We start from the raw sequence: 12130 nt of genomic DNA on the forward strand, positions 1-12130 counted from the left end.
CCCCATACGACGGCTTTATGATCCATCAAAATAGTGTTCATCATCTACCTTGAAAAGGAGCGGTTGATTCGATTCGGTTTCAGCTAGGTTAGGTAAGTAATTAACCGCACCGGTTCATTGTCTTCGAATTACGCGACTCGCAAAACTGCCGCCGATAGGAAATTAAGTTAGGCCGGAGTGTCCCGGGTTGGGGGTGGGTTGTGCTTTAGCGGAGGGATGGGTTCGCCAAACCCATTTTGTTTTGTTGAATTGATTGAAAAGTTATCACGGGACGAGGCTTTTGCAGCAGAACTTTATGCAATTACATTAACGCTGTTGATGTAACGTTCCGTTGGGGGAGTTTATGCAAAAAGATACGAGGTTTGTGTTAGTTTCGTTCGAATTAGAATCGTTCAAATGTATGTGATGCAGTTCATTCAACTACCGTCAAATAATGATGTTACATTTCTTCAAATATTAAGCAAACATGCTTAACGCACAATTATTTCCAATACTTTACAACAAATTTTTGAGCTCAAAGATACATTTCAAACAGTTTATTGGCAGTTTGATGTTCAAATTAGTTTATGTCAAATTTAATATTCAACAAAAATCTTTTTAATGTCATTAAACATGTAGCAACCAATTTTGCTTATCTTAATTGCTGTTTATTGTACCGTGTACGTTTATTGTTGTATTGCATTGTATTATATTGTATTGTATTATTTATACAATTTTGGAATATGCCAGGTATAGTTGCCAGAATTGCGTACTACTGCATCACCAAAACTGCACATGGTATCGCTTGCACCATTTAGTGAATGGAACATCGGCCGTCGGTTTATATAACAGCGAGTTCAAGAGTTGATATGCTATTTTTGAAGATTTATTTTGATGGAAACTATGCAAAACTATTTGTCAATTTAAATTATTGATAAATGTATTAAATACATAATTTGTTTGAAAGTTTTTCAAAATCATTGTCGTTTGTTCAAAATATCATATACTGTACTTTACATCCCAACACTTGAACCCACTGTTACGTAAACAGACTGACCGATTTGGCATTCAGTAAATAGTGCACGAGATTCTATATCCAGTTTTTTCCGATTCAGTAAATGTTTCGCTCCCCGTTTGTCTTATTCCTTTCTTTGTTTCCCAACAAACAGTGAATCGTTCTCGCCATATCTTATCTATTGTAAAACCCTGTAATACTAATACCAGAGTAAATTCATTCAATTTCCCCGCCATTGCTCAGATATCTTTACTCCGAGCACACGCAACGACAACATATACCCCCTTTTCCGTCCGTCCAAACCTACCTCCTGAGAAACCCAGTTAGACAAGAAAACGGTGCTAGAGCTATGTCGCGCCAGTGATAAAACTAGTCACCCACCCACCCCACCCATTTTTCCTTCACTAAAAACGATCGAAACCATACCAGCCCACAACCAACAAAACCGTCTGCTATCGCATCCAGTGCGGCGACGCGGTTCCGATTGTTAATTAAATCGAATTGAATTAGTTCGCGTATGTAAATGAATCGTTGCCCTGCGGCTGCTATCGTCTGCTCCACCGCTCGCTAGTGCTGCTTGGGGGAGCCTCCGCCAAATCTCCCACACGGGAGTACACACATGTGGGTAATTTTCTACATGTTATTGCGCATATCAATGAACTGCGTAAGAAAATTCCTTGTGACTCTTTTGGTGATTTAAATGGTAAATTTGACTTCGTACTTCCTTATTCTAACCATTTCGGGGAAGATTTGAATGTCAAATATTCCATTTTCTTACCGCAAAGTTAGCTCATCTGGACTATCTCAATAGCTTGATGAAGACCGGAAGGCGAAGAAGTCTAGTATCATGAAATAACATCGAACACATGTACGATTAGATAACCTTCGCCGCGTTCCATGTTTGTTCCGATCCCAGGCCCCTTACGTCACAACCCAAAAGTGTGTGTTCCTTCGCCAACACTGGCGATACAATAAAGGTATTATAAGTTTGATAAGCAAGCGTGATTCCGTTCCGTCACCTCGTGCTGACTTATTGTCGGACACAACACGGGAACCTGATAGCGTAAGATACCGTAGCCCCTTCAGCCGAACAGAAGAATGCTAACGAGTAGACTTAATGACGACGATTGCCGCGCGATAAACGGCGCAATGCTCACCTTCCCGAACTACCCACAACCCCTTCCCCCGGTGTGCGAGGTACCTCGTGAGTGCGCTGTAGATTGGAATCGCATTTGCACGATCAACATGACACGAAACGTGCCTAATTGCTAAGAAGAAGCGCCGTCAACGGCTGTCGTCCCATCCCCCGGTTCGGCAACCGTGCCTCATCAAGCCTCATTAGCGATGACGTTTTAACTGGGAATTCAATTTTCGTCTCAACAAAAAAAAAACTGGAACTCACTAAAGACCCGTTTGGAAAGGAGGAACCGTCCTCGGGAGGATAATCCTGTGTACCTGCGTACCTGATGATGACAGGTTTAGTTGGTTGCGCCCTTCTTGCTTGGTGGGAGTGACTGGATCCTTTCGAAAAAACCAACCATCGACAACGGTGACAAGATTGACACTTGACATTTGGGATAATTTGTTTAGCATTAATGAGCGCGCATACTTCCATTTTGTCTCTTTCCTCTTGTATCGTTGGTCCAAATATTTCTAGTCCTGCTATTTCTGTCTTCGGATGTCGGATCATCGGAAATATGAAACCGGCAAGCGGGCGGTGCAAGCTCTGAAACGTGTCATTTGAACTAAATTGAAGATACCAAGGCGACCCAGGCATTAGCATTCTTGTGGTTTAGGTTTAAACGTGGCCTGTAAAATGTCGTCCCGGTACCTTCTCCATTCATGTCGCGGAAAGCTGTCGAAAATAGCGCCCCGAAAGCTTTTTATTAAAAGGCATTAATTTCCCGCGTGGGTTAGATTAATTATTTCTCATTTCGACGATGTCTAAATTAGAAATCGTTCCATGGAAGGGCTTTGACGGGGTGCGTACCAGCGCGTCCAAAACCAAAAAAAAAAGCAAGCCATGAAATAAACGATCAATTCGAGTGATCGCTTAATACCGATAATCATGCATTCATGATGGTTACAGCTCGCATCTGATTAGAAGGTAAACACGCTGCACGCTTCCATTAAATCCCGGGAACACGGTGTAAATCGTTATCAAATGATCAATAGCATATGTTTCCAGGGCCGACTACATACAACCACTCGAACGCGGGAGGTGTGCGACGGTGGGTGACCGGTGAGCCGGAATCATGTGCCATTGTGTACCGGGGGAATTGTGGTGCGAGATTGATTGATTTTTTTTTGTTCGTGTGTGCGGCGTTGTTTACGATAAGATAATTGCTGTTGACAAGTGCTATATGCTTTTATTGCTATCGTGTTTAGAACAGCGTGGTATTTGAATAAAATTTAAAGTTATAAAATAATCGCGGGCAAGCATGATTAAAAAGTAACCCATTCCAGTGGGCGAATTGTGCGGTTCGAGGGTTTGATTGAAATGAAATAAATTCCGTACGTAAATAAGGTGCTAATATGGGGGGGGGGGAAAAATGTCATGGTGATGGTGAATGGTGGATCATGTGGGCTTCAAACTTCAAATTCCACTGGGAAATTTCCATCCCGATCCACTATTGTCGTTGCCGTAGCTATTTTTGTACCAGCTAATCAACACCCAACAACCCCAAATCGTTTCCAAAATGTTGCTCCATTTAGCACCCCGGCAGCTTACCTATTTTCCCCAGCAACCGGCGGGCCACTTGCAGCAAATTTTGGCACTGGTCACGAACACGCTTCTCCTCGTACAGCTCGAACGCCGTCACCAGGTGTCCGAGTACGTACCTACAATCAGAGAAAAAACAAACAAACCTACCGGTGAGATTCCGTACCACATCTGGCCGATGATCCCGACCCTCCCTACCACCTACCGGAACGTATCGTCGATGTAGAACTGATACCGCGATCGGGACAAACTGTCACCGGCAATGCAGACGAACAGGGCGATCTGCTGTTGCTGGTGCGGTCCGACCATTGTTGCGCCATTGTGCGACTGCTGGGCGGACGTGAAGTTCAGCTCGTTCAGCGATGACGTCGAGGAGGCCGATGTCGTCGATGTTTGCGACTGGAGTTTGCTTACCTTCGGACCGAGGATGTCGTAGATCAGGGTGTTGTGCTTATTACCGACGACCTACACACACACACACCGGGGGTGTGACGTCAGACGAATGGGAAAATCGACAACAGAAAAAAAAGACAAACAGCGTTAGTGACGAAATCGTAAGCCAGTCTGTCGTCATGATCTTGGAAATGGTGAAACATAACCGCCGCATGCGCACGGTGACGTCAAACTGCGCTGTTCGAGTTGTTTGCCACGACCGCGACGAACGACGAGTAACACCTGCCCGCGATGGAAGGTGTTAAGCGTTGTGCATTAGATTCTCACTTAGCGGACGTGTGACTCGACGTAACGTCCCACAAACCCACGAACGTTTCGCAGAACTACGCGACGATTGGTACGCTTTTGAGGATCACATCACGGCAGACATTTAACGGTCGATACCATTTAGCGTTCGCTTAGCGCTGGCGCTCGAGAATGCGAAGACGGTTGGAAAACAACGGCTGGAAAATTAATTACACTTTCAAGGACTCTCCGTCCGACATTTGCTGTAGGCTTCATTCTAATTTCTGCTCGCTGTTTGCTCGAGCCCAAATGGCGCTGTTTGCGCGTTTCACGTTTCGCTTTGGAGGAGTTTTAATGGTCCTTGGTAGGATGCGTACAAGTGCAAAGCGGAAGCAACGACGCACTAGGGAACCAGTCCGTTTAGCGTTTGTTCGAAATAAATGTGCCTCTTTTGCCATCTCTAAGTAATGAAGTTAGAGACCGGAGCGAAGCGTTTCATATTTGTGTGTCTCCGGGGCATTTCTTTAAAGCGTTTGAAGCCGTTTTATCGAAACGAAGCTCATTACCCCGAAGTGGAGCTGAAGAGCCGGTTTGTATTTAACTATCTGCTAGCTTTATTTATTTTATTTAACTATCTGCTAGCTTTATGGCGGCCCGGTGGCATGATGGTAGCGGCGCCGGTCTTCACACGAACGGACCGGACCAAAATCCCATCCGGGTCAATCCCCCGTAGCAAGGACTGACTATCCGGCTACGTGGTAAAATAAGTCGATACGGCCAGGCCGTTCTAACGAAGAAAAAAAAATCTGCTAGCTTTACTTGTTCAATAATGAATATTCGCTCGTTATTGCTTCTGCAGCCGGGTACATACGATCACTAGCAAACTAGATGGATTAAAAAAAATCCCTCAATAATTGCATCCACAGAAGAAGAGAAAATCACAATAAAATATTGCCATAAAAGATCTGCCCAAAGTGCTAACTAAAATGCCAACAAAAAAATCACCTTCATTCGCTTACCGGTTTCAAAATTTAACCACGCAAAATGTCCCCAAAGCGCCTCGCCTTAGGCTAAGATAAGATAAGTACCCCGTCGGGTACGCAATGCAGCAACCGATGCGACCTCGTGTCGTCCATTCCGGTGACCACAGAAGATACGGCGAGCGAATAGAATGAAAGGAAAACCGTAACAAGTTTGATAATCTGTCCGAAAACCTCTCGGGGATTGCATCAGAAAAGTACCAGCCGAATTTCTCGTATGAAGTCACGGGTATGAAACGACCCCGATGACGCATGGTTTCACGCATGGCAACTCGAAAACGGCTTTCGCTGCAGTTATTAGCGACTAGAAACGATGTTAACCTACGCGCAATTATCACCCACTGGACTAGACAAAAGTGAGTCTAAAGCGATGATTCAGACAGTTCATGCAAACTGGAACAGTAACCAACATGCTTGACGTGTTAGATGGTAGTGCCGTTGAAGAGTTCGTCATGAGTTCGTCGTTGTTTCAGGTAACGCTTAAAATAAACAACGCTGAGCAAACTGTGAACGAAATTGTGAAATTTGGAGCACGTGAACCAACGAATTAGTCATGGCAGGTAGACTCTTCTCTTTAGCTTACACGTTGAAGATCATCTTTGCCGAATTTCAACTAGTAGAAGCACCTGAATAGCACTTGAATTGCTTCTAAACAAGACCAAAAAATTATGTTAGTATTAACAATAATTGTTTCTCACGATTGGAACCATTTTAATTTCCCAATTAGTGGATAAGCGAGTAAATTAATTTCCCCCAACTGTATAAAGATGTCAACAGCACCAAAAAAAAACCTTGACATATAACACCCGGTTACAATGTAATGTTTGGGGCTCGGTTTCCCTTCATAGTTGACATAAATTACATTTTCCCTTTATTCCGTCACAAAAACACTACTCCCAAAATAAGGGCAATCTTTATTAGGCAAGTACAGATGGGAGCGAACAAAACACGAAACCTCCATCCAAACGACATCCATCGAAGCTCCCCAACGAACGGCTGGTCATTTGCGACGTCCACTGGGTCAATGTTGACAACGAACAAAAAAGTGACAAGAAACACACAAAATCGTCACTCATGTTGGGGACGGGGAGCTTTGGGGACGACACTGTTCACTCTTCCGGGTGGCAACAACCCAAACATCGGCAAGCATCCCCAATTACAGTTCCCTCCTTCCTTTCAGCGGGGCGCGCATGTCTCGGGGACGACTTGCAAATTGTTATCATATTTCACGCCAGACCAGCGTTACAGCGGCGCTTCCAAACGCGCAAACCCCCAAAAACATCCAATACGTTCGAGAGGGTGGCAAAACAGTCCCAAGGCGCGCGTCTTTCTGGCGGCAGTATGTAATGTAGGGCACGAGGCGCAATAGCCGTAGCCGGTTGCGTACGTGTACGCGAGGAAGGAACAGTTGCTGCAGTATAATGGTTCGATTAAGCGAAGGAAAAGTAGCACAAGGAGCAGCATTTGCTGTAAGCCTTTATTCGCACTGCACTGCCAGAGAGCAACAGCATCGTAGCAAGCGTGTGATGACCGACGGCAGACCTTGCCCTGTTTGCTTCACCTTTATCCGGGAGGTTGTGAACCGACGTGCGGGTTATGTACCTGGCGTAACACGAAACAATCCGTTGCATCTTACCGGCAATCGTGACACCATAAGTGTCCTTCCCTGGAACTACAGGTAACAGGGATAGAAGGGAGAAAAAGGGAAAACTACCGAAGAAGAAACAGCAGCTTGCAATAAACGATTCGGGGGGAAGGGGAGATCACAGCTGAAGATGCCACAAAAGAGGACACTTGTTGCAAATGGCGCGATGGTAACGAAAAACGGTCCGTTGCTTCTATATTGTTTCTCGGGTAAACGAGTCGAAAGCAAAACAAAACAAAAATCCTTCAAACAGAAGTGCATTTGTGAAGTCGCTTCAAGCAGCTGCACTACTTGGATCGTTTGCCACTTACAATGTCATTGAGTGTTATTGTTTGGTGCGGTAAAATGAAATACAAACGTCAACAAAAATGCTCGGAAAACCCTGCATTGTTAGAAAGCACAATATCATTCCCTTTTCCGCTACAATTACATCCCTGCTGATTCGCATCTGTTTTTTTTTCTTCTGCCCGGATGTGCTCCATCAACCTGTTAAAGCCACGAAAAACAAAAGTGCACCAAAAAGTTCACCGGAAAGCTTCCAGAGCGTTACATTTGCATAGCGCAGTTTCGCTGCAAATTATTTACTGCTTCCAGCCCATTAAATGGGTGTGATGGTACGATTTATTCGACGGTCGTCCCGCTGTGCTGCCCGCACCCGTACGATCGGGACGCAACATCTTGTTCCGAGGGTGATATAATTTATTAAAATCCTTCTGTCTTTTTTGTTTTCTTGCTGGGAGGATGCAAAAAGCGTTTCTATAGCGAAACGTTACGCAGAAGAACCTTTTTTTGGGGTGGGGAAGAAAAGTGGTGTTCTGTTTTATGTTTCACTTCACAAGCTTTAAGATACTTTGCGGAAGATTTTCCTTTCTTTTTCGTTTCCTCTTTTATTAATTATTGCATCAGCTGCATTCATTTACTAGCATGGCAGTACGATAATGAGGCAGCTAAATGAATGTTAGTATACCTAATCAGTTCGTAACCATGGTGATGCTTAAGAAGCTTTCCCAGATAGTTAGTGGAATGTATAAAAGCTTTAAAAGAAGCAAAATGAAGGAGAAACACAAAAGCGCTAAAATACCGACTCATCCCTGAAAGGAACAGATTGAATTCATTGGGAAATCTGTTTTATTTTCTGGCAAAAAATTGCGTCAGGATAGCTTTAAAAACTTTAAATTCGAACATCGCTAAGATGCTCTATATTTCATCATTTGAAGGCATAATAGAACTTGTCACAAAAAGCAAATATAAAACATTCCCTAAGGCTATTATCGGATGAAAGGAAGCAGATTTTGCGTCGAGCGGGATCCACCTAACTTAGCCACTGTCACGTAGTACCTTAATACCCGCCCACCGTGCAAGATTGCCCAGCATCGGTGCGCGGTGAGGTGGAAAAATATCGAAAAATTCCCCTTACCGGAATCTCATTTCATGGCGGTTGCGTTAATGTGGGATCCAATTTGCGATTAAATTCCTTCCCAATCTCTGACACGAGCTAGCGGCGAACGAGTGTATCTAGGGCCAGTTCTCCGTGTGTTTGGAGTATCTGAAATCCCTCTTTGCATGAGCTTGCGCCCTGGCCAAAAAGGGGAGAAACAACGCTGTTGCAGGCGCCTTTAGCCTGCGGTGTAGCTGTGTCCATCGAAATTCTATCATTACCCAGCAATGGCTTACACATGGGCGAGCTTACAGAAGGATTACCATGGGGACAGTGTGTCGCTATATCCGCCCTCTAGCAGGACACACAATGCCTTCACCACTGCCCCGGTTTTACAACCCCTGGCTGACGATCGTGTTCACGATGGCCACACTTGAAGCATTGGGTTTGGTCGTAAAGAAAAAAAAAAAACTTCCCCGTAATAAATATCACATTTCACACAATTTGCTCAGCCGCCTCCTTCCCAGCACTGGCCGGAACCCAATACGGTGGCATCAACCCACACGGCCACACGGGTGCTACACCAAGGGTTGAGCCACTTAGTAACAATAAATGGTTTGCACAAAAACCCGCAACAGCAAAAAAAAATGGAAGGAAAAACCAAGGAGTGAGATCCTTTTATGACGATTGCTGGTTTCGAGTAGCCAGTGACAGGTGGCTATATTTCAATCAAGTAGGCGTGCTGGGTGTGTGTTTATACAGGCGGATTGGTTTTGTTTTGTTTCGGCGCAAGAAAAGTTGTTTAGTTTGGCGTTGATCAGTTATTAATATCGTACAAAAATGAAGCATTTGCTTTGCTGATTGAAGCAACTAATAAAGATAATTGCCCGCGTTGCTTGCCGCCTGAATGTATGCAATCAACCGGACATCGGAAGCAAACAAATCGTACAGCTGCTTTATGAGTGTGGACACTAGTGACAATACTGATTATAAACAGGTACACATTTAATAAATCCATTTGTGATCTAAAAAAAATGTGTTATTCTGTTTTTACAACAATTTATTCACAAAAATAACGTACAATTACAAGCTAGCAACATACGCTGCTTTACCATTTTCAATACAATCAAAATATATTTTCCAAAGACAAGGATCTTAAACCAAAAAATAATTGGCTCTTGTTTTGTGTGGCCGATGAACCGCTTATTGATGTTATAAAACATAGAAAATGAAACCAACCCGGCTCACGAAAAACAATTCCAACCGATTGAATCAGATAGCATCTTGGCAGCTTTATCACGTCCTTTCTTGCACCACTTTCTTTTCCCATAAATTCGATCATCATCGGATGAACGTCACTGTTTTGATGTTTGCCACTGGTCCGTTTTGTTTTCATTTTTGTTGTGCATTCGCTTTTGTGGTTGGGTACATTTATCATCCGCTTCGCAGTTTCATGTCAAAGTGTGTTATGACCGGCGCCGCACCGGTGTTTGAAATTTTTTCTACCACAACACCACGCAGCTGCCATGAGGAGGGGAAATGGATGACATAAATTAATGACGGTGACAACCTTTTTACACAGAATGCACTCCCCCAAAGTGCACGTTCGCGCGCTGTTGATAGACACGCACTATCGCGGGATCGCTTTTCATCGCTTTAAAATCACGTTCACGCTAAACCACACAATTTTTCGGGTTTCGTAGAGATCAGTGATGCTGATAATGCGCTTAATATGCGTTGGCTGTGTGTCGTCTAGTGTGGTCGCAAAGAGAGAACGTGTGTGTGTCCTTGAACGCACACCGCGACATGTGCGATGGTATCAAATTGATTCCATAAGCTACCGGGCGTCTCCACTCGGCTTCAGAAGACGATCTTTTGGAAGGACATCTTTGGGAACAACAAATAAAAAAAACATCCCCCACTTGGAACCGACCATGGAAACTCGACACTTTCCAATGGAGGATGAGATTTCGTCTATGGCGCAGAAGAGATAATATACCCTGCGCTGGCACTGCTCCCGTACCATTTACCCAATGTGCTGACTGTGTCACGTGGTGATGGCAACGAGTTGCGCCAGTGGAATTTGCTACAATTTACCGACCGTGAGTCAGCCCGTTTTAGAGCCAAGATTCACCACCCCAAGCCGGTGCCGGGTTTTGCGTTGCTATGTGCGTGTGTGTGTTTTTTTTTCCTCCTCCTGTAATGGCACTTTGCCAAACGCCGGCGTGGACCTTGAAACCGGGACCGGGTTTCAACTTCGTCCCTGACATTGAGCGTGTAGCATTAACGACGTCGGGGCAGAGCCAACCCAGATGTGGTGGATGATCTATTCCGATGAGCACTCTCGGCACAGTATGTGGGCAAGAGCATTGTTATTTTATGATCAGCTTTAATAAGTGCACAGTTTGGCTGGCGGTATAATTTCCACATTTTCGAAAAGAACAAAGGACATAATGTGGAAATCAGAATGAATAAGTAAGACGATATTAGATGTATCGTTCCAGCGGCATTAGCCATGTTGCGATGAGCAAGTTGAAATCGATTCTCAAGGTCACGGAAGCGTTATGATTGTTGTGGAGCGTTGTAAATTTAGATCGAAATAAAATAAATTCCAGTTGCGACGTGCAGAGAACTTTGTGCACTAATTAAAGTTTACGAATCCATCATTAAAACTCGCTACCTACCATTTCGATCACTTCGGAAAAATCCTTGTTAAGGTCATCGATGACGAACGGGTAGCCGTTGTGCTGTGAACCGCTGCGGAAATGTGACGAGTTGATCTGTGAATTTAAAAAAAAAAAAACATGAAACGAAAGTGAATATTAAATTTAATTAAAACATTCAAGTAAAAAAAGCCCCTGCGCATATAAAAGCAACCCACCGGCCAAATTGCCCATAGAAAATATTATAACGAATCGACACACCATTACCGCCCCATGGGAGGGAACGGGTTTTAAATTTCAGAAACCCCATCATCATCATCATCAACATCATCGATGGAACGAGTCGTTTCCTTATTGCGTATCATGTTTTCACCATACAGCACTGTCGGGCTGTGCGACAGGAGAAATACGCAGCGAACAGACCCCTTTTTCCCTTGCAACCGGGCGGAATATATCGTGTCATTGAGAAGCAAATATCCAACGGGAGTCTCCACTGGATTTCCATTGATCCGTACGATGGGATAAGGCATTTTCTGCGTGATTTAGCTCCGTCCAGATGGATGACATTGGAGTTTGCAGATGATTGATGTTGATCTATGCCCACGACCCAAGTCAATATTGTGCTGATGAACCAGCAGATGATTGGGGTTTGAATGAATTAAACACGCAAAGGTTAGTGTAGTTGCCACACATGATTCAGGTGGTTTTAATCTCAGAACACTGAAAAAAATGCCTCAGATCATCATCATGAAGGGGAGTAGAAATGTACATCGTTACACTATTAAATATGAAAGTAATGTAATAAATCCTCATCAAAGGGATACTACTCGCCCTTCGTCATTTAATCGTTCTATTAAATAATAAAAAAAAATGATTCTGAATCTGGCAACAGGTCTCCAATCTTCATCTCGAGGGAATGGACGGCATTCTTATCAGGGAAAAAAGATTGAATTGAAGGAGAACTTCATCTTGTTTATAAAAAGGAAAGATACGTAAAGTAATATTTAATG

General features: G+C 43.9%; 1 protein-coding gene across 1 annotated transcript in view; it reads right to left on the reverse strand.

The window, feature by feature from the left end:
• The window catches only part of LOC128715114 (cGMP-dependent 3',5'-cyclic phosphodiesterase-like), a 42832-nt gene that overhangs the window by 16517 nt on the left and 14185 nt on the right, over positions 1 to 12130 (reverse strand). The window contains exons 3-5 of the mRNA XM_053809996.1: positions 11142 to 11237; positions 3922 to 4181; positions 3726 to 3835 (exon numbers count right to left, since the gene is read on the reverse strand). Of these exons, the coding sequence (XP_053665971.1) occupies positions 3726 to 3835; positions 3922 to 4181; positions 11142 to 11237 (466 nt within the window). The remainder of the gene's footprint in view (positions 1 to 3725; positions 3836 to 3921; positions 4182 to 11141; positions 11238 to 12130) is intronic.

This window comes from Anopheles marshallii, chromosome 3 (genome assembly GCF_943734725.1).
Source record: "Anopheles marshallii chromosome 3, idAnoMarsDA_429_01, whole genome shotgun sequence".
Lineage (NCBI taxonomy): Eukaryota > Metazoa > Arthropoda > Insecta > Diptera > Culicidae > Anopheles > Anopheles marshallii.